The sequence below is a fragment of the Anopheles arabiensis genome, chromosome 2, assembly GCF_016920715.1.
Source record: "Anopheles arabiensis isolate DONGOLA chromosome 2, AaraD3, whole genome shotgun sequence".
NCBI classification, from domain to species: Eukaryota; Metazoa; Arthropoda; class Insecta; order Diptera; family Culicidae; genus Anopheles; species Anopheles arabiensis.
The window spans coordinates 82,326,346-82,352,915 of NC_053517.1; the positions used below are offsets into that span (position 1 = coordinate 82,326,346).

General features: G+C 43.9%; 2 protein-coding genes across 6 annotated transcripts in view; both read left to right on the forward strand.

Moving 5' to 3' along the window:
* Nucleotides 1–25,562, forward strand: part of LOC120896295 (prominin-like protein) — a 44,558-nt gene extending 18,996 nt beyond the window's left edge. Inside the window, exons 2-16 of one of the 5 annotated variants that reach the window (XR_005738417.1) lie at nt 1,376–1,395; nt 9,713–10,297; nt 10,365–10,638; nt 10,733–11,085; nt 11,180–11,304; nt 12,267–12,290; nt 13,052–13,497; nt 13,585–14,077; nt 14,150–14,293; nt 14,361–14,699; nt 14,772–14,893; nt 16,552–16,602; nt 17,348–17,476; nt 21,721–21,886; nt 22,723–22,835. Coding sequence is in view for 4 of the 5 variants with exons in the window: in XM_040300303.1 (XP_040156237.1) it covers nt 10,051–10,297; nt 10,365–10,638; nt 10,733–11,085; nt 11,180–11,304; nt 12,267–12,290; nt 13,052–13,497; nt 13,585–14,077; nt 14,150–14,293; nt 14,361–14,699; nt 14,772–14,893; nt 16,552–16,602; nt 17,348–17,476; nt 22,723–22,837 (2,862 nt within the window). In the remaining variant the exon portion in view is untranslated. Of the gene's footprint in view, nt 1–1,375; nt 1,396–9,712; nt 10,298–10,364; nt 10,639–10,732; nt 11,086–11,179; nt 11,305–12,266; nt 12,291–13,051; nt 13,498–13,584; nt 14,078–14,149; nt 14,294–14,360; nt 14,700–14,771; nt 14,894–16,551; nt 16,603–17,347; nt 17,477–21,720; nt 21,887–22,722 lie in introns of all 5 variants that reach the window. The other 4 variants (XM_040300303.1, XM_040300332.1, XM_040300318.1 and 1 more) reach the window with 4 other exon arrangements.
* Nucleotides 17,490–21,713, forward strand: LOC120896320 (putative uncharacterized protein DDB_G0288537). Its single transcript, XM_040300345.1, has one exon. The coding sequence runs from the start codon at nt 18,142–18,144 to the stop codon at nt 19,024–19,026; it is 885 nt and encodes a 294-aa protein (XP_040156279.1). The 5' UTR covers nt 17,490–18,141; the 3' UTR covers nt 19,027–21,713.
* Nucleotides 25,563–26,570: the final 1,008 nt, after the last annotated feature.

Sequence of the window (26,570 nt, forward strand, 5' to 3'; positions counted from 1 at the left end):
GGGATGTTTTGGATTTGGAGCAGCTGGACGGCGGCCCTTTGGTAGTGCTTGCCATCTTTTGCAGCAGCTGTTTAATCAGATCAGTAGCTCCAGAGCGTCGCTCGTGTCGCTGCAGAAGAGCTAGAAGCTAATAAAAATAGGAACAGCCGAGAGTAGGGGGAGAGTAATCAATGAAGCAATCATTTCATTCCACTGTCTAGCGGAGCGTGTTAAAGATGCGTCGTTGCGCGTAGTTCAACAAATCGCTCTACTTCGTGTTACTGTTCACCTCCAATGGTAACGGCGGCACTTGAGTGGTTCCAGTGGGAGCGACTAGGAAACCGGAGGCGAAAGATTCTTCTTCGCTTGGACGGTTCCGAACTCCCACTCGACAGGCACTTTGCATTACCATGAGTTGGTAAGACCGGGGAAGTGTGAGGCTGATTAAATTTACACAAACCCTGAAGAATGCGCGGCATGTGGTAAATATGTGGATGCAAATATGTACACGGTGCGTCCTCTCGCTCAACAATCCATAGGGAAATCTCTGGACGAGATAGTGAAGAATGTGTAGATAAGATTTTGATGGTAATGGGTAAGAGATTTTTATAGCTGGACAAGACCAACGGACACCAGATTCCACTCTGCTGGGATGAAAGCGCAAATGGGCAAGAAATTGGGGTAGTACTTCCCTGTACACTACGCCTTCCGATCGTGGGAAGATATTCGAAACCGTCACAATCTAGAGCTGAGAAAGTGGAACTAACTTGAAGGTGAAGTTGAATTGTCTTTGAACACCCGAGTTCGGTCGGCTGACCTAAAATACACGTGGTCCCCCTTCTCATTATCGTCTCTGTTGTAGGGCGGCTCTTTTTTCGATTGGTTAGGCACTAGCTGGTGGTGGTCGACATTAACGTCGACGCTGAATTGCTGAGTGGAAAGTTGTCGCTGCTACCTACCACCGTGTGCTGTGCCGTTTGTTGCATTTGCAATTCGTGTGAACTTTACGGCTACCGTTCAAAACCCGATGTCGTCGTCGTCGTGACAAATCAAGACCCTGGTGGTGGTGAAGTGTTGAAATGAGTAGATTGGTAGCAAACTGAATGGATTTTGTTGTTTTAACAACAAGTGCTTGTAGTTGTTACATGACTGTGTCTAGTTTATTGAATTGGAATTTTGGACACCTTTATAGGCTCTCGAGTTTCTGATATGTTTGCATTTATTGAATTGAAAACAAATGTTGCCGTTGCAATATTCCTTTTGCATGATACCGCGTGAGAACGAAAAATGTTCAAAATCCATACAGCTTAGTTTGCAGTTCAATGTTTAAATACAATTTCAATCAAACCATTTCTTGCAATGAATTAATAATTTTTCTTTTCGTTTCTTCTTTTAGGCTTGAACCCATTGTACAAGGTGTGTATGATTGCGAAAACTGACAAAGTGTATTCTTTATGAGATTCTGGGATGCATCATGGTAAAGTCCATAAACAAAATCCTCTTTCAAGCATCGACACTCCCGCGAATTTCTCTTCGTCATCATTAGCAGCATAGTAGATGCATTTCGCGCCTTCGTCATCAAGCGCCGCGTGATTTCGTCATCTAGCGGGGCACCATTTCCAAACTGGTCGTGGGTCGTCGTGGTGGGAATTTGCATTTTGGTGAAGCAGAAAAGCGCAAAACACCGGCCACGACTAACCAAACCGACGCTCGCGAGGTTGTAACGTGAGCTCTTCTCCCCGTTTGACTTCACCCAGCTCGGCACACAAGCTTAACCGCCAACTTCTGGTTCTGGTTTTCGTATTTTTCGTGTGTTCGTTGTTGGTGAAACCTTGCAAGCGATTACCTAAGCGGGCGAAATGCAGTGTGCGCCAAAGCTGCTGGTGTGCAGTGATATACTATCCGCACACGAGAGGTCACTAGGTCAGAGCGCGGAGGGTTTTGGAGTTCCCGACGGTGCTGGGGTTTCAGTTTAAACCCAATTTCCCAAGCTGATGCCGGGGGAGCTTATAGTAAGAGCTTTGCTGGAAATCGTACTCTGCTGTGGAAATAAGTTGTAGAGATTGAAATAGAAATACTCCTAGCAGAGGAACCATTCCTAGTGATAAAACTTTTTTTGGACATTCGGACGATGTGCTCTCCTTGGGAGTTGTGGGGAATGATAACTTCGTTAAAATGTGAGTAATGTCCAGTGATATTGCATTGATTCCTTCATATCACGCTATGTGGATTGCTTGTTGAATGTTGCCATCATTCATCACCACTCACCGCTTCTTCTTCTTCTTCTTCATGGGCAGCAGTACGATACCACATCCGGTTGCCTTTTCCCCTCATTACCGTGATTAGCATAGAAACGGGACGGCGAGAAAGAAGAATAATAATCAGCATTTGTGCGTGTCTTTTGACGGACGTAGTGTCGTCGATGTCCAGCGACTGTCATCGGCGCGGGCACATGGGGGAACCCACGTTTCACCATATCTCGCACGCAGAGAGAAGCCCAGAACCGCGATATCGGTTGGTGGCGGTGGCGCTGTCGGTAGCTTATCGTCCAGGAGACAACAGGGCGCGCTGATTGCCGCCGCATCTAGTTTCCTCCGCGTTGAGAGTAGCTAGAAAAAAGAAAAAGACCTGCTGCTTGTGTGTTGATTGTTGGCATATTTCAACCAGATAACCGAGAGCCGCTTGGGCCTGGTGCGATAGTTAACTTGGCGATGGTGTACCGCCTCGCATGTAAACAGGTGTCCGCGTGTGCCCACAGAATGCCACATACCAGCGACGATGGTTCGTACGAGAATAGATGGAAGATATACTCTGTTCCATGTTGTTTTGTTGCTGGTGGGTATCGTTAATGAAAGACAACAGCCCACGATAACTCAAGGGGATGATAGTACTTTGTTACAGCGCGATCTGTGTGCGTTGTTGTGTCCAGTGCGCTGGAGAGATAGGGTCGTACGTTTGAGCGATGTTTTTTCCCAATTATTTTCTATCCATTGTACTCGGCTAGCGCTAGATGGGGCCGGAAATTCACTTTCTAAACAATCACGACGACACACACACATACAGGTCGATTAGAAAGTCACGATTTTTAGACCCAGGTGCAGAAGAAGATTGGACATTGAAGGGTTTTTTTCCTTCTTCTTCCTTCTGCTCCAGAAACAGGGAGAGTGAGTCGTTCAGTGTGAGGTGGCCCTTTTCCGTACGGTGATGGTGCGCCAGAGAAGACCCCAGATCGCCAGTCAGCAGTCATCGTCATCAATATTGAATGAGAAGTTAACGGATAGCCGTGAGGAGTGGCGAAGTTTTAGGCGTGAAAGTGGCATGAGGGATGGTCGCGCTGGTAATGATGGTCCTGTGTGTCACGTTAGCGGTCCCGGCAGCGTGCTCTGAATGATTGATGAGTGACGGTGTGGTGTTGGGGCCGGTGGCTTCTAGCCTTAGCTACACAGTGGTGATTTTGATGTTCGCCTACGACTGGTACAGAAACTAGCTGACAGTTAGCAGTGCCCAGATATTCATCTTTCTGATATTCGTTTGCATTCGGAGCTCACACGAATTGAACTAACAGACAGAGGATAGAATCGTAGAAGCTTCTTCTACCGTGTTGTGTACCACCTGGTGGTCAGATAGCAATGTAGTGAGCATATTTTTAGGATTCATACACTTCCCGAGTTGCGTGCCTGGGCTCTGAAGCCGCAAGATAGGAAATTGAATCCCTCAACAAGGATCAATAAATAATGTGCTCTTTTGGAGAATCGATCGCGACTGTAGTCGGGTCCTCGCTGTGCTAGGCACATATTGAATGTCAAAGGAGAGGATGTGTTGTTGATGAATATTGATAATCTAAAACCAGTGCTCCCTGGGCCCGGTGGTTGTGTGCGTGTGTGTCAATGCCCCGGCCCTAGTAATCAGTTTGATGTATGCTCCAATGAATAGCAAAAAGGGGGCGAAAACATGCATTAATTAATATTTTAGCTTTCCCTTTCTACACGTCTAGTGCCTGACGGCTCTGGATGGATCCGGTGCGAAAGGACGGAAAGGATGTTCTTCACACTTGAGCTAATAGAAGGGTTGGAAAATGCGTTAAACAGCTCGTTGTAAATGGATTTTTATGGCACTTTTATTGACGATTGGCGACTACTGACAAGCCTTGTGAAGCAATCCGACATTCTGGGCGAGGTTGCAAAATATTGTGAAATATTTTCAACTGCCTAATGCATGGCTCAACACAGATGATCCTATGATGTATCTGTCCTCAGAACTCAGATTATGCTCATAAAACAGTACCATTCCGTAATGCTTTGTTATGATACACGGGCTCGTAGCAAACTGCTGCCGCATAAATTAGTCGTTAAATGATCAACTTGGCACAGTGGACGAACGTTTGGAACAAATGGTGCGGAAACACTCGGCAGGAACTCTAACAACAATCCCCGAGGCGGCGAAAGGTGAGGTTTTTAGCTGATGCCAAAATGACCCACTTTAGGCAAAAGAGAACGTCACAGGCGGCAGCGTCGTTGTGGTTCCTGCCATCGTCATTTCGTGGTTTGGCACTTTCACCTCCCGTTTTGTTGTTTGTTGTTGCAAGCGCGCACTTGAGGAAAAGAAAGAAATGAAATAAACAACTCCAATGGCATTTGGATGGGGCGCGATGGGACGAAAAGCTTTTTTATGGCACGCAGAGGAAGCACGGCCGGAAGGTGGTTTGTTCGATGCTCTAAATACGGTGGCGCTTTAACCGCGTCTTTTACTGGCAAAGTTTTGCCAGGGTTGATTGGTTGGGATGGCCTTGGAAAAGAACTGCTGTGAAGGCGAACTGCAAAGAATTGTATTTTATTTGAAATGAAGACATTTAAACTGAAGATTTCGCTGTTCTTAGCAGTAAATGAGTTATTTATACCTGCAGTAAATGAGCTTTTTCATTACAAAGCTGAAATATAATGTGCATTGAAATATAACTCTTATCTCTCATTAACGCATCTTCTTGATCGATCTTGTGGAAAACAGTTGTGCGTTCAGTTATCATTGTAACCCCGTATGTAACCTATTCACTCAATCAACGATTTTATTGAACCTCCAATGCCTTCGCTCGCTGCCTTTTAATCATTAGCGTTATCAGCCTTCGTTGCACACTATTTATGCCACTCACGGGCAGAGTACCCATCAAGTGCATAAAAGTCATAGCACGCCAACGGCGGAACCATTCCTACACAGGAAGCATTCTATCAATCTTGAAAGCTGACTCCATATTCCATTGCCGGTGCACTTCAGATGTTGTCGGAAATGGGGGAGAGGGAAGCGAAAAACAAAACCCACCAAAAGCCGATCGAACACGCACTGTCTTGGAGCATAAAGTCAAAGTGGAAGTGAAAAAGTGCATCGGGGACAAACAATCTGAGGTTGTTGCGTTGGTTGGCTTTTGCTCAGTGGCTTTTACACCGTTTGCTGGTCGGTGAAAGGTAATAAAGTTATTGATTTAATTTCCCTTTCCGCCGCAGCGCCTCAAGGCCATCCGGGAGACTGTTGTTGTAGTAGGGAAAAGTAAAACGGGGCTGAGGAAGTTGAAAAAACAAAGAAAGAGCCGTGGAATAACCTACATTTTATGGCGTGAAATGATGGGAAAAGATGAAGTAAAGCTCCTCGATAACGTTCAGTTTTAACTTCTGTTTGTTAACTCTTTGACAAGGACTCAAACCTCAACCATGAACTTTTCAACCAAATCATAGTATTTTAACCAAACAAATCGGTCAAGTGTGGTCAACTCCTTTACCCAGCCTAATTGGATGGTGATTTCTGTTCCGTTTTCTTTTTCTTTCTAATTATCTTTAAACGTTTTGCTGCCATCGATCAGTGCAACACGCGAAACAGTGTTCGCCTATCGTGTATCCCTTATGGCACTACAACGGTGATTATCGCTTCACCTACTAATTAGAAGGATTTGATATAATTAAACCACACTCCACACACAGCTCCGTGGGTGGGTGGAATATCTTGTCTTGCGGCGATTACTTCTGCTCAATTAAAACACCGCCCGTTCAAACCCATTTTCGATTGCAAATGGGAATATGAAACAGTGAAACCAAAACAGGGAAATCATTATTTATGCGACGATTGTGTAGCGTTACCGTTCCCTTTCGGTATTGAACGGAATTATTGAATTTTAAATGCACATTTTTCCCTTCAAATCAGGGTTCGGCTAGGTTCACCTATTTGGTCAATTCAATACAAACCTTCTGACAGGTTTTTACTGTTGAAACAGATTGAAAAGTGAGTTTTGCTACATGGAGGAATTAAATTCCAATGCCTTTTAATGCTGTATTCTAAATTGAAGAAACTTAATCATAAGCACTAAATAGTGTGTAGTAAATTGTTATTTCCCGGCAAAAAATAAAATATAACAATTCTAGAAGATATTATCAGAAAAAATAATTGATTTTGCATGATCATGTGTAAAAAACATGCTGCAAACATTGACTAGAAAGTAGACACGAATCCAGTAGATTGACGTTTTTATTCCCCTTTAATCTAATAATCTAAGATAATATGTTCTACCCGGGGACGGTCTTGTGGTACAGTCGTCAACTCGAAAACTCAATAACATGCCCGTCATGAGTTCAAGCCCTACAACATGGACCGTCGCCCCCAAGCAAGAACTGTGACTATCCGGATGCGTGGTTATATAAATAAAGTCTCGAAAGCCTGTTGTATAAGACGGCATGTCCTCGTTCGACGTTATGCCAAATAGAAGAAGAAGAATACATTCTATGCTGATTTAGGCTTTGAATGTTTTTGGACAATATTTAAAAAAAATCCAGTGGAATGCACATAATTATATAAAATAATGAAGTGGTTTAATAGCGTTCAGCGAGAAGTATGGATAATGCAATAATTTTTAAGAAAATATAACTTCGCTCAGGTCTCACTTTTCATTTAATCCGCTCTGGCCGCCTTTAATGAATACTTAACCCACCCCTGTCTCAAGCAATACAATTGAAGTAATTGTAACCCGTGTGTCATATGGGTAAAATGACGAATTTATTTGCTTTGTAATTTTTAATATTATTTTTGTTACTCACATTTACACTGCACTTCAAAGATGTGTTGGAAAACAAACGACTGAACAAATACGGTCTTATCATTTGTGAATGAAATCTTCACTGGCGCGCACCGTCAGTCAGTCGCACTTTGATAACGCGGTCGTTTGAAGAAGACACTCGTTGGCGAGAGTTGATAATAGCTACGGGATTGGTGCAATATGGTGTGTTTAGCTTCGCAACGTGACACACTCCATTATTTGGAAGGAGTGAAATGGCTATGAATCATCGGAAATACTTTTCGGGGACGTTTTCCCTTTCGTAGTGTTAATTTTTAATGTAATTTGTCGGTCGTTTTCTTCGTTTTTTTGTTGCCGCAACGAAATCAAGAGACAACTCCCGCATCAGAAATACTTGTTAATTGCTAAATATTTATGATTCACACGTCCCAGGCGCTGTGCAGTCGTTTATGCTTACAACATTGCCTCTTCCGCGTGCATTAGCATGTGCCGCTTATCCACCGTCTGGCGCGCGCTCAGCATCGAACTAATTGGCCAAGAACGATGCATGGCACTGCAGATGAAACTATTTTCTCATCAACCGAACACACACACACACTCGCAAACGTATTGCAGCTGTCACAGCAGCGCGGCGGATGGGCGAACATGTTTGGGTTTTTGCTGCTGTTTTATTATTTTTGTTTCTCCTCATTGCTCTGGGAGTTGTTGGGTTATGTGTTAGCTTGCTACATTGCATCCGTGCCCATGATGAAACGACCATTTCAAGTTCCTTCCCATCGCTCTCACTCTCTCTGTGTGTGGATATGGTGAGTCCCATCGATGCAGGAGATGATCACTAGCCTGGCAGAGGAGCTAACCAATTGGGTTAAGGGGTAGCAAAAAACACACACACCATGTTTATGTTTTGCTTTCAAGACGGACTCAACGGACGGGAAGAATACGGACAGCAGCATGCTGCTCATATATGTGATAAAATATCGCTTAAAACCCGCACCAGTAAACGGAAAGAAAGGCAAACGGATGAGACAGAGAAGTAATGGGCCCGGCGGCACAATACGCTCACTCTGCTCGGCGTAATGGGAAATGTGGACGGCTCTGTATCACACAGTTTGGTGGACCCAAATCAATTGCCCAAAACCCCCCCGGCGGGGCGGTTTGCAGTTTGTTTTGACTTTGGTGGTAGAGTTTATTTCCGATCAGTATCCGGGCGAATGGCGTTGCTCTCAACCTCAACTGCGGCTTGATCGTATGAAATTAGTCTACCATTGTGGTGTGGAAGAGGATGAAGGGTGATGAATTAATTTTGCTACATTTTCATAGCACATCCCTGTGTGTGCCCTTTCAATACAAAGGAGTAGGTTATTTTGAGTCAGACATGGTGGAATTCAAAATTCAACCAGTCGCGTGTTTGTATCTCACAGGCACGCGCTTCAATTGCGCAAAGCGAAGAAGTAGAAATGCATGACGGCAGGGGCATACTTAAAGAGAGTGCATCTCGGGTGTTAGATTTCTTGTTGGACAGGGAGCGGACGGTGATTGTGACATATGACTTACTGATGCTGGTGCGGTGAGTGCGCAGCCGAAGCAAAGCAGATTGCTTAGTCTTTGGGAGAATTAGACGAGCATTGAATGCAAAGGCGCATGAGTCATACAAAAACGAGGAAATAGAGTTTGGGAAGAACATCCTTTCCGCTGTGATGAGGGAAGATATTGCCACCAGAAAGTCATCATTTCTCGCAGGGAATGAATCATTGCATTGATGATTTTTGTCTTTGATTTCTAAACGTTGCCTCCGGAGACGCGGTGTTAGCAACAAAACAAGCAAAATGTAACACAAAACTACCAAGGGAGAAGAGCGTGATTTGCATCCATTTTCAACCACGGTTGGTAACGGTTCCCCTCATGTAGAACTGCTTGCCCATTATCACCTGAACGAATGGCGTTCGTGTCTGTGGCCGTGGTGCCCTCAACCTGAACCGCACAACCATTTGCCCATGACAGTCGGGGAAGTAACGGTGTCTCTCTTCCTTTCTTTCTTGCTGCTGTGGGCCCGTTGATAGAAGACAGCTCCCGTTTTGGAGGTGCAAAATCCATGTAGCGAAGCAGAACCGTGTTGAGCTCTGTTGGGGCGAGGAAAAAAAACCCGAAAGCGATTCATGTGAGCCACCACCGTAATCATACAAAAAAGCGTGACCAGAGAGATCGGAGCGAGACGTGAGTCATGGCGAGACACCGCAGAGGGAAGCCAACATTGCGTAGTGAAACCTAAAAACCACCGCCACCTTTACTCGGGGGATAAATAAATTGAAAACGTGTGTAAAATTACTTTTTTTTTTGTTGAGGCGCTTCATCTTCAGTGATGGAGAAATTAGCCAAGGGAAATGAGCGTACTAAGCAGTTTTGTTTTCATTGGTGTGATAGGATTTTTGCTTTAGAGTAGATTGAAGAAAATAATTTGCTTTTAATTGTAACGAGCATGAGCTCGCAACCGGGTCCTACATTGACGAGCGGGATTTTCAGGGTTCAGGCGCACTTACATCAACATCAAAATGTTCTACACTAGATTTATTGTACGAGTTAATTGTAGTAGCTTCACCTTAAATATGTAAATCCAATCTCAGCAACACAATACTAATTTCCATTTTCTCTGCTTGGTTACTCTCTTTTTTGTACTCCAAAAAGGTTCTAGAGTGTGAATAAGCCAACCCATTCCTCGCCACCAACATCGTTCCCACCGACAACCGACAGAGGGTGCTGTTCTGTCGTGCTCTTCTTCCATCCAAGCCGAATTACTGTCACTGCCTCACAAACCAACGAAACCAAAGTGGCCAAGCTACGACCGTCTGCCATCACTTACACACTTTGCCAATCTTCCTGAAACGCTGGACATCATCACTCGGCGTAAGGAGCAGTAGGATCGACACCGACCGACTGGTCGCCTGTATTCGCACCCCATTTGCCATTAGTGTCGTATCGTCAGGCCCGCTCGCAGCATCACAAAACTTCCCTCCAACGTCACTATGGCGACCACGATCGCTTCCAGAAGCGGGCGGCTGCTCGCCCTGCTGCTCATACTGCCCGGTGCGTTCGTAGCGGTAGCACAAGCGGAACCGATACTGAAGATCCGCACGACTGAGTTTACCCGGTTTAACGAAGCTGTCGAAATGCAAAGCTCAACGTCGTACAATGCGCGCGGCATGGCACCGCTGTACGAGATCACCAATCGCGTAATCGATCTGTTCGTCGACGAGAATCCCATCCCGGACGGTAAGTGGCGTGTGGACTGCACTGTGACGAATTGATGCTAACCATTTCTCGAATCATCATTTTGTAGGTTACATTACCGTGAAGGAAGGCGCGATCGCACCCGGACCGAACGTGTCGGACAACAATTGGGGCCCGCTGCTGAAGCAGTACTGGGCGATCCTGCTGGTGGCGGCCCTGTGCATCATCATGATCGCGCTCATGCCCATCATGGGACTGTGTCTGTGCTGCTGCCGGTGTTTCGGTGGCTGCGGCGGACGGTCGCAACCGTTCGACAAGAAACACGACACCTGCCGGCGGGCCATTTTGGGCTTCCTGCTGATCTGCTCCACCTCGGCTTTGGTGTGAGTGTTCGCCCCCCCCACACCGGCACCGGCACCGAATCCTTACAACTGGCGGCACTGATTGATTGTGGTTTTTTACGCATCCCTCTTGCAGATTTGGCGTGGTGGTTGCGTTCGTCACGAACAGCTACATGCAGCATGGGGTGGAAAACATTACCACTTCCGCCCGGCACGGTGTGCACGACACCCGCCTGTACCTGCAGACCACCTCGGCCCACATCGACCACGTGCTGAACAAAAACTACCAGGAGCTGAACAACGATCTGAAGCAGCTGCTGCACGACGCCTCGGACAACATTATCAAGCGGCTCGAGGAGGAATCGAAGGCGGAAAAGCTGACGACGCTGTACGAGTTCGTGGAGAAGCTGCCCGGCATCAAGGGCAGCCTGGAGAAGATGAAGCAGCTTACCAGCGAGCTACGGATCACTGCCTCGCAGCTGAACGATGGTAAGTTGTATTGAAGCACAGAGGGGAGGGGGGAGCTGCTTCCGGTGCAAAGAAATAGACATTCGAAACGGTTTGGTTTTGTTGATTTTTGCAGGACTGCGCGGTGTGAAACGAGAACTGCTGACTTCGCTCAACAAGTGCGGCACGCAGGAGTGTATTAAGGTGATGGACGATTACAAGATCGGACGGTTGAATGTGAACGGAATCGACTACAACTCGGTAAGTCATGGGGTCAACGCGGGGCTTTTGAATCTCCGGTGACGCTTGTGTGTTGGTGTTGGTGGTGGCAGAACAGATCTATTAGAAGCTTTTAAATTAAACAAATATTCTTCATACGGTATTGTAAGTGTAGGTTACATTTGTGACTATTAAAAGCATTCAAACCAAAGCTTTCAAAAGGTTCGTTAGAAACAGGATAAATGACAAACATCAAAAGAATATTAAATACCTCAAAACCACTAATAACAAAATGGGTAAAAAAGAATTAAATTTGTTAAACAAATAATTGGAAACGATTCGGTGTTAGTTTTAGTGTAAGATTTGTTTTAATCATTGATCAATCATCCATTCATTCATCTTCATGATTGAACCCATCGTACGCAGTATATTATTGATCGTACATAGTAGAGGATTCGTGAATTCGTAGTAGTGTAGGGTTAATTGCATCATTTTGCTTTGATTGTTTTCTGCGTATCAATCAAAAACTGATCCAACGTTTTCTTATCAACTCATCTTAGTAACAACTAATCGATAAGCTTTTGGTTTTGTTTTACCTAACAATTGTTTCTAAATCTCTCTACTCTTTACATGAAGTCATTCATTATCAATGATCAATGATACTGGTTTTGTGCATATCATTCATTTCTTTCTTTCAATCATATGCCCATCATGAGTCAAACAAAGTCATACTTGCCATGTATCATTATACACTATTTCATTTTTTCCCCAAATTGTACAATGCAAATGCATTGGACTCGCTGGCACAGCCGCATTGCTGGCCAACGAATCACCCCGTTCACTCCGGGTTTCGCTCACCACCACCTTCACCACTTGATATTAAACACCGCAAAACACAATTGTTTCTTCTAACACCGTACCGAAACTAACGCAATTAATTAACCTTACTATTATTCATCCCGGACACATTTATCCACCGTCACATTACTTTCATCGTCGAACAGATACAAGACAGATACTTCCCGAGGGTAGGTGACTCTTTCGGCTTTACTGCTAGTGTTGGTTTGTGTTGTGTTCGCGTTGTTTTATGTCCTTCGTTTTCTGTTAAAAATTTCTTTATTTGTTTTCCCCCTTTTTTGTTGATAAAATGCGACTGCCCCGAGGAGTTGTATTATCATTTTAAATATTTCTTTTAAATAATTAAATCCTTATGCTACGCTCTCGTATTCTACTAATTTCTTTTTTTGTTAAATTAAGTTACTTTTCTTTCCTACAACGATGCTAGTTTTGTTATACTTTTCTTTGAATTGTTCTTCGGTTCTTTAATTAACCCCTTCCTTAATATGTTGATCTCCTTCAGTGTGTAAGTGTGTGTGTATGTGTATGCGTGTGTTTGTGTGTGATATTATCTGCAATGTTTATGTGTTGAACCCAAAAAAAAAAACACCAAAAAATCACCAGTAACTCAAGTGAAATTGGAACACAAAATTGGAGAAGGCAAAAGCAACAGACATAATATCATTCCATACAACATGTCGGCATTTTAATTGAAGCGCATTTTTCTTTTACATTTTTTAGTTCTGTAAGATACTTATATGCACCTTATAACGTTGTAGGTCAACTCTCTCTATATATATACATTAATGTTGCTGCAAGCATTATCTTAAGTTACTTTTTCCAACATTAAGCAGCTTTTCAGCAGCAAACCATGCAACCGCGCGTCTTGATTGTGCCAGTTTAACTAATTTCGATCGTGTCGATGTGTTGTTACGCTCATTTTATTCTCTAGCTGCCCGATCTCTCTCAAATAATAGAGAGTGTTAAGCAGCTAACGGACAGCAGCCTGGGCAGTGCCATCCACCAGGGTGTCGACCAGATGAACGAACTGAAGAGCACGCTGCGGCAGACCGTGCTGCAGAACATTCCGAAAGTGCAGGCCGCTTCGGACTCGACCGGGAAGGCCATCAAGGACGTGTCGAACATGCTGACCTCGCGGCTGAACAACGTGGCCGACACGCTCGGCAACAACTCCTACAAGCACCTGGACACGGCGGACGAGTACATCGAGCAGTACAGCATCTACCGCTACTACGCCGGGCTGGGCATTAGCTCCGTGCTGCTGCTGATACTGATGTGTCTGGTGTTTGGACTGCTGTGCGGCATCTGTGGCAAGCGGCCGGACGGTTACGGTGACGATTGCTGCAACAAGGGTGCCGGTGGCCGCTTCTTGATCTTGTAAGTGATCTGATTGAACTGTGATAAAAAAAAATCGTTTAACGACCTCAACGGTTACTTATTCGAATCCGCTTTCCCGGTCGACAGCTCGGTTGCCATCATCTTCCTTACCTTCTCCGTCATTTTGGCGGTCGCGTTGGCCTCCTTCCTGGTGGGCACGCTGACGCGCCGTGCCGCGTGCGACTCGCTGCGCGACCCGGCCAACGATCAGATCATCAACTATCTCGACCAGTTCGTCGATCTCAACCGGCTGTACGCGGATCTGCGGGCACAGGCGGAACGGTCGCGCACGAAGCTGCAGGTCAGCGAGCAGGTGGAACCGGTCCACATCGGCGAGGTGATTGTGGCCTGCCAGCAGAACGAAACCATCTACAAGGTGCTGAAGCTGAACAACTTTATCGACATCCGCACGATACGCGACTTCCCGGAGCACTACGGCATTACGCGCGAGCTGGCGGCGCTGAAGGAAAAGATCAAGATCCAGTCGGTGCAAATCCTGACGCCGGAAGCGACGGAAGACATCCGTGCGCTGCAGGAGTCGAAGCTGAACGATTTCGATGTGGATAAGTTTACCGACAATGTACGTCAATGTCTGGTGCTATGTCGGAAAGGGTTTTTTTTAAGGTTTTCTCTTTTGGTATAATTTTAACAGTTGACCTTCAACATCACCGAGTACAACTTGAACGAAATCGCCGACAAGCTGCGAGAGGTGGCGAACCGTGTGCCATCCGGCAAGGAAATGAACGACATCAAAGTGAACCTCAAAAACCAAGCGCTCCATCTGTCTTCCTACCAGGTAGGTAGCAGGTCCGGCTGTCTCGTGTTAAGAAAAGTTCCACCGAGCCTTTGGTTCACACTTTCAGACCAACCTCGTCGATCCGATGATTGCGTCTACCAACGAGCTGATTAAGCTGTCCACCACGCTAGACACTAGCCTGAAGTTTGGCGAAAAGTCGTTCTCGGCGGCGATCGATAAGTTCCTGACCCAGATCAAGGACGCCGAAGAGTACATCAACAAGTACGGCAAAACGTTCGTGCAGAACGTGACTGAGGAGCTGGTGTCCGGGTTTAACAACCAGATCCATTCGTACATCACGCTCGTGATCGAGTCGACCGAGGGCGACATCGGGCTGTGCGGACCGGTATACAACGTGTACGAATCGGTCATTGTAGCGTCGTGCAATCGCATCGTCGATCCATTCGTAAGTATTTCATACACAACCGCAACACAAATTATACCAATTAATCCATCGCTTTGTACTCTCCCGCTTTAGAATGGATTCTGGGCTGGCGTTGTGTGGTGTCTGCTACTGTTCCTGCCGTCGATCATTTTCGGCGTCAAGCTGTCGACGCTGTACCAAAAGTCGGATCCCTACCCGGGCCCGATGGTGGAATCGTAAGTGCCAAATGATAGTTCTTCTCTCCCTTTCCACACCCCTCTAGCTTACAGTAGTGATTCCAGCAGCCACCCCTGAACAACTGCATGGCTTAAGTAGATCTCCAAAAAGTATAGTTAAACATTGCGCTTGCATGTGTGTGCATGTATGTACTAAAACGTGTCGACGTTTTACTGTAGTTTAGTGATCATTGCATGAGATTAGTTTGTGCGGAGTATAGTAGACTGTGCTGCATGCCGATCGCTTTATAACGAGCTTCCCACTGTAACAGTATTAAAATGTGACCGGCAGGGTATTCGGATTCCACTTGTGCTTTAAGATTTGCTTTTTAGTTTTTTAAAAATTCCTTCCGGGCAGCGGAGCGTAATTCATGGTTTAAGTTTATTTTATGCAAAATATTAACATTAAGCTTTGAGCGAATTTTGTAAACTTGGCAAGTTTGAATGGGTATATGCTGTTTTTTGTTTGCTGGAATGTATACATTAGCTGATAATGGCAGCTGTTACTATTAAAAGAGATTTTCCTATGGTAAATACGGTTATGTTTTTGCAATTATTTAATAAATCCACTGTACATCGAATGCACTACTTAAGTTATTGGTTATGCTAGCAAGTTGTAAATATGCAAACTCCTTTCTGTTGACCCTAATAATACTGTAAAGCTCAATTTAACTGTAATTTAGCCTAGTTTAGTGTAGAATCAGTTTAATAATAAAAAAACGTTTCCAAAATAAAATGGGCTAAGGTGCTTCCTCTACTCCGGCACAGTTCGGGATTAGTTATTTTGAATAAATAAAAAGATAACCTTTTTAATGAGGTGTAGTTCTAATGAAGCTCAAACAACCACAGCAGCAGCTCACGTGTTAATCTTTTTGGAAAATGCTGTACAAAAAAGGCACCAAATGACAAAACCACAGTTTGGCTAGAGTTTGAGCTTTCGATGTTGCTTCTCTCAAACTCTCAGCAAATCAAACTACGTGAGCTGTCTGTTTCCGTTCATCGTTCGATGGGGCGCACGTGTTAAATATGTATTTGAAGCGTCTGCTTCCCACTTTTCGTTCTCAACCTCAACGGTGATGATGCACGCGTGCTAGAAGGAACGCTCTGCACTGGACATTGCAACAAGGATATGCATCAACCCCAGAAAAAAACAAAATCTCCTCTGCATCGTGCACCGCAAATACACTGCCGCATTTAGTGCAAGAAAACGTATAATTTGTGTGTTCATCTTTTTCGTCTTTCGTTTCTTTAATCTCTTCCCCTTTCCTCATAACACACATCCGTCACATACCATCACTATCGGGGTTTGTTACCCCCCCCACCCTCTCATACTCATTCGTTCGTTCGTGTAGATTTGATTCATTATTAGATTGGATTTGAAGTAATTTGGTTTCAAAGTCACGGTTTGAAAAGAGTGTAAAATAGTGTGTTTTCTTATTATTATTTTGTGTTTTCGTATTAGTTTCTCGCCAAAAAAAACGGTTTCAGCCAAAAAAAAAAACACAATCCCTCCTTCTTGCAAGTTGGTTTTTGCGTGTGGTGATGGCAAACTTTCTCTCACTCTCTCTATCTCTCTCACTCACTCTCACTCTATTGGATGCGATATTTTATGTTTGTGGTATTGTTTCTCTTCTTGTCATTTTCCGTTCTCATTACAGTGAGTATCTGTATGATGCCTACACCGAGCGTGATAACATTCCTCTCGCGAGGTAAGTTCCCCCCCCCTCAGGCGGCTGCCAGCATGTCCCATTTGTGCGGGGGAAAAGATGTTGTGGGGGGTACACGAGCGTGCAAATGAGCATTAGGAGCCAGGAACGATTAGGTGTTCCGCTCTCCCCGGCCTGCCCTTTGATCGAATGATAGTTTAATTACGATGCCCAAAGCAAAACGACCCCATTTTTACCTACCACCCATCCCATGCGAAACGTGTCTCTCACCGTAACAACTGTTCGTTTATTAATCGCCTGCATTTTCTGTTTTTTTGTTCTTATTCTCCTTATTCTCCCTCTCTATATCTCTTGATTGAGATGATTTCTGTCTTTTGCGATTTGGTTTGGTAACGTTTACTCCATTGTTTGCGCATTTGTATTTTGTTTTCTCTATCGGTTTTGTCTGTTTTGTCTCTTTTGCTGTTTATGAGCGATAAAAAAAATCCCAAAAAAACCCCTCTGGATATGTTTAACCGATGTGTTTTGTGATGAGTTTTCTAGGACCTTACTCTATACATGATATGCCACACATATTACATACATTATCCACTTTGGAAAGTATTTCGTATCCGTATATACCTTATTCCGTAGTGCATATTTTAATTGAAATGAATTGAAACGAATCAACATTATTTCAGCAATTAGTAATGCAGTAGTCGGAGCGGTTTGTTTTTTTTTAATCGATCAATACCCCTTTTTTCTAATCGCCACTCCTTTTTTCTCTGGTTGTGTTTCTGTTTTCCAGTGGTCCGAAAAACAAGCGCCGCAAGAAGCAGGACCGTCGCCGTGAGTCGCGCGATCGCCGCGAGATCTACTACGAAGAGGGCAGCCCTTCGCACAGCCGCGACCCGCGGTACAACGATATGGCTCCGAAGTAAGTGTGACGTTCCGCTCCGTGTGGTTGTAGCATTTTGTGTGTAAATAATGATAAAAAAATACTCAAAAACTCTAAAAGCAACTCCATTCGTGGTACTTGTGCGGTACCGTAGCAGCGTAAAACAAGCGTCGTTCTCGGTGCACTTGAACGCTTGAACTTTCATATATACCATAAGAACAACCAATTTTTACATACACACATACACATGAACATGCATTGTACGATTCCATCCCCGTATATTCAAGCATAAACCATATAAGCGCGCATAAACGTCCGTTTGTTTTTGGAAGCGAAGAGAAGGCGAGTGCTCGTCTTCACGTTACATTTGGCCGTCATCAAGGGACGCTGATGCGTTTCATCATCTCAGTAGCATAAGCAGAGGGACCGCCCACCCCGTCACCAGTAGGAGCGGTGTCGTGTGTGTGTGTCTGTTTTTGTTAGTAGAAGACTAGTATGTAGGATAATGAGTAGTAGTGCTAGGGTAGGTGTGTCTGAGTGTGTGTTTTCCCCGGTCCTTTTTGTAGTACTCTCATCTTTTTTTGTCTAGCTCGAAGATCATCATTTAAAAGACCCTCAACAACACACACACTTTTGGAGATTGGTTTTGTGTCTTCCATTGCGATCGTGTCACGCCACGACGTGCGTCCTCATCATCTTGTAATATGCGACCGAAATCGCTCATGAAAACGACACACACGCACCCACACAATCCAAAGTTCACGCTTAACACGCCCTCTCCCCCCTCCCTGGAACGAGGGCCTACCGTGGTGTTGGCATGTGCGTCGCTAACTTCCTGCCTCTGTATTTCTGTACTTCCGAACAGTGTAGTGTCACAGATCCCTTCAATACTAACCCATCGCGGCAGCGATACGGCGGCCTCTTCGTCCCCGCCACCTCCGGTACTACTAACAACTTCCCACCAGCAGCAGCAGCAGCGCACCACACTGCACCAACGACACCACTCGACTCCCCTGCCACTGTCACTGCCAATGTCGCTGTCTGCGCCGGACGAGTCGCTGGACGCAGATCCACCACCACCGTCTGCACCCTACAGTGGGTATCAGAACACCAGTCCCGCCTCGTTCCGGAGGTCTCAGCCCCGGCCGGAGCACGGTGGCGACTCGCCGAACCGGATGCTTAGCCGTCTGTTTAGTAAAAGCTTCTTCGACGACTTTCAAACGGCACTGGAGCAGGTCGATCGTGTGCCTGCTGCCGGTGGTCGTGGCTCGTCCGATCTGCTAACGGTGACGGGTGTGCAAGAGCGACGGCCGCACCATAACGCCTTACTGCTGCAGCAGCAGCAGCAACACCACCATCAACACCACCATCATTATCAGCATGTGCCACCACGGCCCGGGCATGTTAGCCGAAGCAATAGCAGTAGCGTTGGATCGGTCCGATCGATGGCGCTCGTGCCGACGCGGACGCCTTCCCCGCTCGACTTCCGTACCATGTCCTTCCGGCGGCCCCGTTCGCTGGCCAGTGAGGAGCAGAGCGGTGGCAAGCAGTCCGCAACCCGTACCGACAGTGGTTACGAGAAGTACTAGCGTGTACCTGCCCCGGACTGGTAGTGTGCGAGTAGTGTAGCCTTAGCGAGAGTCGTCGGACAGCGGCAAAGAGACACGGTCCGCCGATGCGGTTAGACCGTTGTCGCGATGATGGGCACCGTGGTGACAGGTTTTCCTACCAGAGCTTCATCCTTGCTATATCTCTCGCTATCCCACTCTCTCTCTTTTGCCTTACAAAGGGATCAAAACCGCTCGTGTATGTTGTGGCCATAGTCATCTCATTATGTTTGTGCTGATGTTGTTGTTGTTGTGTTGTCGTTTTGGTTCCTCTAGGTCCACTCCTATTCACCTGTTTACTGTAAATTTCTAGCTCGGTACGCTACACTCGTTTACTTGCTTGATTGTTGTCCCCCCCAGTGTGTTTGTGTTTATTATCACGTTCCGACACAATTCCCTTTAGGAGAGGACATTTGGTATTAGCAGCACTACACTGTCGGTGAAAGTAAAGAGCTCTTCTCTGCGTTACATTCGAGCAGCGTTACATGCTAAAGAAAATCCCCAAGTTGCATTTTGATCATACCTTTTTTTTTCTTTATTTTTATAGAGACTTTAAGCCTATTGGCCTCATTTGCCTCTTTTTACCTTTCGACGTCGACTATCCGGTGTTGGTTTTGTAACATTCTAATTTTTCAACCAAACTATTTAAACCAAATATGAAATAGTTTCGTGTAGTTTTGCTTTAAGTTTGTGATTTTCGTCGCTTCATTAGTTATTTGATTTAATTCTGAAGTGAGACAACATTTTATTGTTTTTTAATGTTTTAGTAACTTGATTTTTTTATTCAGAAGGAACGATTCAAAAAGGCCGTATTGCTTATATAGTAACTTAATATTGTTAAAAAAAATCAAATTTTATTATTTTAAACTCCGCTGCAAGACAAATCGAAAAATTACGGTAACGAATACGAAAAGTCAACCGACCTCAAAAAAAATATTAAAAATCTGTTTTGCTTTGATTACCATTTGGATGTCATTACAAACTTTTTCATACGATCTTATAAAGTTGACATACTTTATGGACTCTGTGTGACATTGAGTGATACTTGCATGTCTTTTTTTGCTGGTACTTGAAAATAAGTTTGTTTTTTTTTTCAAACGATTATTTGGTTTTCTCTTTTTATCAAGACAAGCAACTCAAAAACATGCATTTGTGTGTAAACACTAAATTTTAGTAGTCCGATAACGCCCGAACCAAAATAACGTTTCCTAAGTGCATTTTTTGCATCATTATCACATCTAAGTTTGAATCCCTTCATTGAGAGGTACGAAAAGCTTTCATTTAAACTAAAGGTGTTAAAAACGAATCTTTTTGAAAATCGGCTCAGTCCCGGTTCATTCAAAAACGTATCCCGGATCATTTGATCGGGTCAATCGATCAATCGTTCGTTCTCTGCTAACTTGACAATTAATGCCAAATCTGCAGTAAAAGTGAAAGAGAACATCTTTTACAGGGCTTTTCCAAGGTTTATTTGGTTATTTCCTAAATTTGTTTTGGATGCTTCCCATAATTTTTTGGTTCTTGCGAACCGGTTAATTCATTTTTTTTCTCGTGAACTGAATGAACCGCATGATGCTGGTTCATTTGGCACATCTCTAGTACAATACAATCGCCAAAGTCGCATTCACACGATTAGCGCAGAAGAGTCAGGGTGTGTGTTAATTTTTGTACGGAATTGACATTTCGCACGCATATATCTCCATTCGATTGCATATTGTGAACAAATATGCTATTCGCGTACACACGCCTTAATATCCTTTATCATTCGTCTCTGTTTCCCTCAGAGAAGCGATCATACGGATCTTTCAAAAACGAATGCATGTTACCTGCTCACTTGCGCATTCGATCATTCGCTCTTGTATCTCTAAGAGAAGCGATGATCCGGATCTTTAAAAAACTGATGCATGTTTCACTCGCTCACTTTTCAGATCCGGATCGTTCGAATCCGTATCTGTTCAATATTTTTGAGCTGTTTGTCTACGGTTTTGGGCACATTAGATCATAGCTTCTTTTGGGCTTCTTGCAATATTCCTACTTCCGCAGTACAGTGATACATTGAATATATGGTTACACCAATATGCTGCTTGGGTGTTAGACGTACAGGCGTAACGCGTAACGCTAACGTAACGTAGAGGAATGTTTTGTACTTTTATCCTACTGTCACACTAGCTACACTAGCACAGTAACACTAGTAAGCGTTTAGTGGCACAATCAGTGCTTTACCACCGCTGTACATACACTTTCCTTCTTCTCACGTTGATGTCTGGTAGACAAATTGGGTGATCATTTGTTGAATAAGAAGGCTTTTCTCTGATTTGTTCCTCATTTTTTTAATCACGCACAAAATCGAACTGAAAAACTTCCATTCTAATCCACACATCTCATGTTTGGTTTTCTTCATACCTCTCACGACCGAGATGTTTGTGTAAATGTCGTGTAAAACTGTAACGTTGGTACCGTGATGTTAATGTGTGTGTGTCTTTTTCTGATATATTTCTTTAAATATTTGTCTTTTTTCCCTTTTCTTTCCCTTCTTTCGGGATATAATTCGATTCTACCACTGCGTTCCTCAACCATCATCAACGATCCATCGGCCCAAACGATTCTGCTTCGTTCTTGTCTCGTTCACAAACACACCCAACCCTACACAAATCCCCCTAAAACTAAACTAAAAAGATGCCACTATATGAGCACCTGTGATAGTCGGCCACGGGCTGGGTTCGGTTTGCCGCAACAGCAACAATGCTATCGTCCTATTTCGTAATGTAAGAACCTCCTCCTCCCCCTTCGTAACGCAAAGACACATACACAACACCGCAAACGCGCACCTCTGCAGCAATCTGTGAGTAACAATAAAAATAATAATACAAATCGTCCGATTGCATATGAAAAACCTGCATAATGTGTGTTGTTGGTTGATGCTCCAAGCATCTCGACACCATCACTCGATCTTCCTGATCCTCCCCGTAGTGAATGATCGTAGTCTCATCCCCCCACCCTTTGGCCTCTTTTTCTGTCTCTCGCACACATACACACACTGATCCCAGGCAATTTCCCGGACTGTTTGTTCCTTTTTGTGTTGTCGATTGGTTTTGTTATGCGCATTTGCCCCGTAAGAAAGTGACGCAACGCCTAACCACTGGTTGCGCAAGTGGTTGGCAAAGCACGCGGTAGACGTATATTGGCGAACGCGAGGAAGGTGAGAGGTAAAGTTAGTTGAATTGAAACAAATGTCAAAAATCGAACAAAACAATTGGAAACAAAACAATAAACATAGATAGATAATGTGAAAAGGAAAACAAGGCCATGTAAGGTGCCCAAACAGTTAGGACCAGATGAGATGTATGTTCATGTGTATGTGTTTGTTTGGTGCTGATGGAGAAAAAAGTACGCGAAAGAAACTATCGCGTGTGTATGTGTATGTATGCACGTGTAAATGTACTGTGTACTGATAATAGTGTAAATAGTAACAGAAAAAGTAAACTAAACAAACAAAAAAATAAGATAACCAAAAACAAAACATGCACTTTTTCTCTATACCCTTATTACTCCTTTCTCTCTGTCTCTCTTTCTTTTCACATCACAGTTTTTGTTGTTTTCATTTTGCTAGTAATGTGACTTTATCGCTCGTTGGATTATCTTTTCCTCTAATGGTATGCTTTGCTTGCACACTTTCAGAAACTGGGATGGAGCTCCGCCACGGTACCAGAACCCGCCGATGGCACCACCGGCAGCAGAGTATGAACGCCCACCACCGTACTACTATCCGGGCGCTCCGAGCGAACACGAGTAAAGCGCGCCATTAGTGTCGTCCCCCTTTAGTTCCGGGCAAGATCCGCGGAGTTTTGTTGGACCTGCTAGTGTGTTTGGACAGAGTGTGTGGAAGTAGGAAATGATTAGTAATGTACGGTTTGTCAACCAGACGATCGTAGCCAATGGCTTCTTCCACAAGATCCCTTCAAACAGCACCACACACAAAAACACACATCCGCGCGTGCCAAGGTGCCAGAAAGGAAAGGGAAATGTGTTCAAACCCTGGTTGCACATGAAAGCGCATTTGCGCTTACTCTCTATCATCTATCATTTACAAAATTCGCCATCGAGAACGGAAGCATAGCACGTGGTTTTTTTTTCGTTTCGTTTCGTTTCGTTTTGCTGTTTTGCGCAGTAAAGCTCCTCCTTTATTTGCCTAACCGACATACACACATAAATATTATACTCAATGCTGTGCAGGAGTAGTAGTAGCAGTAGTAGCAGTAGTACGAGCGGCAGATTGAACTTTTAAGCGGTCCTGTTTGTTTTCCGTTTTGAAGCAGTAAGAATTAGGTATATTTTTCAAACGCTCTACTGCGTTGCCGGGAGTTACGCGACCGGGATCGGTACAAGCATTTAAAAGATTAAAAGAGACGCGAGAGAGAGAGCGGCAAGGAAAGTGTGTGTGTGTAGTATGAAAACATAAGAATCTCAAAATCGGTGTAGCCTGTTTGCTGCCATAATTTGCTCGATTTTCAACGCAACGCCGACGAGTGTACAGGGGTTTGCTGCGTTGCTACAATTTTCATTCCAAAAAAAGACCAAACGATTCTTCGAATGAGATCATTACAAAAACGAAACAACCATGCACCGCAATAAACGTAGCATTTGATCGTGCATAGATCGTGACATACCTTCCGTGTGCGTGCGTGCGTGTGCGTGTCTGTTTGCTCAAGAATGTTAATTTGAAAAGGGAAGTGAGAGAGAGAGAGAGAAAAACGCGAGACATTAAAATACTGAATACGCATGAAGTTTTATCGAATTATAATAATTAGTGGTTTGATCGCACCACCGCGACCCGATCAATCAGTCCGCTGTCAAAGGGGACAAAGCAACCGCATACTGCCCTTCCCCTTCCCCTTTTATTGCGATTGAATATTCTGAATATTCTCTGTTTAGTGGGTTTTAAGTGGTCCTGTGTGTGCGTGCGCCTTTTTTACCGCCGTCTTTTTGCTATTTACGAATGCTCCGTGCCCCCATCGTGTCGTCTTCGAATGGACGGGTACAATGCTCAGTTTACATCAGTCATCACACCGTAGCAAATCTTCTTACCGGCGTGGTGTGGTAGTAGGTAGCGTACACGGGTATGTTGTAAAATGGGGGTTTCAGCAGCTCCCTTGGATTTGGGTGTGGAGAAACAAAAAGCACATAATTTAGAGTAGTAATTCTGCTTTGAAAAAAAAGAGGGCAGGTAGACGGCAACAGGACAGAAGTTCCTTAGGGTGTTTGCATCGAAGGGGCGGGTTGAACGTCTAAACTCTGTGCTTGTATAAATACCCCGAAGGCTGATTAGCTGTACGTTGTAGGTAAACACACACATCCTCTTTCCCCCTTTTTCTCCCCAGCCAAGCACTGTGGTTTCGCATTTGCAAACGATCGACCAAGCGCAGGTTTGAGCTGGTTAGATGGCATAATTATTATGTTTTTTGTTTTGTTTTTTGTTTTCTGTTGCTTATCGTGTGTCTGTGTTGACGTACGCTGTACGCCTTCCAGCGATGATAAACTTTTCTTTCTTTTTTTTAACAAAAACCACCCCGTTTAGCCCGAATCTCGCGAGTATAGGTTATTGTTTCGTGATTTTATTTTACTTGCTCGAAAATGCATACTTTTAATGATCGGAAGAAGAAAAAAATGTTCTTTTAGTTAATTTAGGATGTTTTAGGAAAAAAGAAGAGAAAAGAAAACACCACAATGCGATGCATTATAATTTAGTTTAATTTGTTTCTAGCAACAGTAGTAGCGATAGTGTATTTCATTTATTATTAGTGCGAAAGGTTTAGTCTTTTTTTGTTTCGTTTGCCTGGCGGGTTCGGATTCGATCAAGCACTACTCTTCATTCGGCCGAAGAGTGTATGAGTAAATGTGTGTGGTTGGAGAGGCATCTTTTACACTGCGGGAAGATGCTGGTGTAAAGTGCCACGTGCTCAGTAAATTAGAATTTTAACCGTTTGTGTTGAGGATGAAATAAAACTCAAAACAAAAAAGAAGAAAAAACAACCTATCCGTAATCCCATCATCCATCTGCTCATGTGACGCGAAGACACATGAGTGTACGAGGTGAATTGGGATAAGACTTTCTTAATAATTACTATTTAGCAAACGAATCACATAACACAACCGCTCTACACAGAGAGAATGACACAAAGACGATGTGGAAGAGCAGTGGAAAATAACGATTCTAAAATAACAGTACCCAAAAGCTCTATTATACACACACATGTACGATCTTTTTATCCTTCTCAACGCGTTGAACGTAGATGGTGGAAGATGGTAAGTGTGACGAGGCAGTAGCACACATATATACACATATGCAGTAAAGAGAAAAAGAGAAAAGGTGAAAAGAGCCGATAAAGAGAAGAACCATTTTCGATTGGAAAGTTGGTAATAAATGTAACAAAAACAAAAAAAAATTGGCATAAGAGAAGCAGTTGGGAAAATACAAACACACACACACACATGTAGAAGAGTAAAACTGGTGTAATGTACAACAGCTAACATACTTTTCAGTGTGGATTTTTCTCCTCCTCCTGTTGCGTGAAGTTGCAGTTGCGCCGGAGATTGCATTTATTCGTATAAATTCATGTACCTTACTGTGTGTGTGTAAATGTATGTGTGCGTGTGTGAGTGTGTACTGGTATTTCAAATTTGCCAATTCTCAAAATTTGTGCACGGTTTGCCCCTGATCATCATCATTCTTCTTCACTCGTACTATTATTATTGATGAAAGTGATGTAAAAAAACGATCGTCATCAAAGCTACGATCTACATCAATCTGTTGCAGGAAAGGCAAACAAAGAAATACAGTATAATGCCACGACAAGTACACACAAGTGTTTTCTACATGCAACAAAATGAGTCGAAGAAGAAGAAAAAGAAGAAAAACAACAAAACAAGTAAAACATATAAACACACATCTCAATGTAATACAGTAAGAAAGAAGAAGAAACAAAAATCTGGAAGCAAAACAGCAGAGGGGGTGCAGGCAAGAAGAGATAAAAACTATAACAGATAACAGAAACAAACAAGAAGAAAAGAAAAACAAAACTAAAGTGATAATATATAAATAAAACTCAACAACAACAACAACGGTAAAGAAACATACGCGAAGAGCAGAGAAAAGATGCCGAAAAGATCGTACTGTAGAGTGGAAAAGAGGAGTTGATTAATGAAAGAAGAATGACAATGCGCCTGTTATACGGTAAGTGTGTTTTTAAATCATTTGTTTACAAACATTCTTTGTTGCACGAAAACATTCCAGAATGCATTTCCTTTGCAGTGCTGAAAGAGCCAAATGACATAATGGATGAAAAATGAACTTTCCGGTTTAAGGTTACCGATGCAAGTAGCTCATTGATGATGTGTGCGCGCGCCCTTTACCAGACACTGCTTGTATACGGATCTTTAGCCCTACTCCCGCTCTCTTTAAGCGTTAAAAGTGCATGCCGTGCGCTCTGGATTGGCGTTATGCAATCTAATCACTGCATCCACAGCGG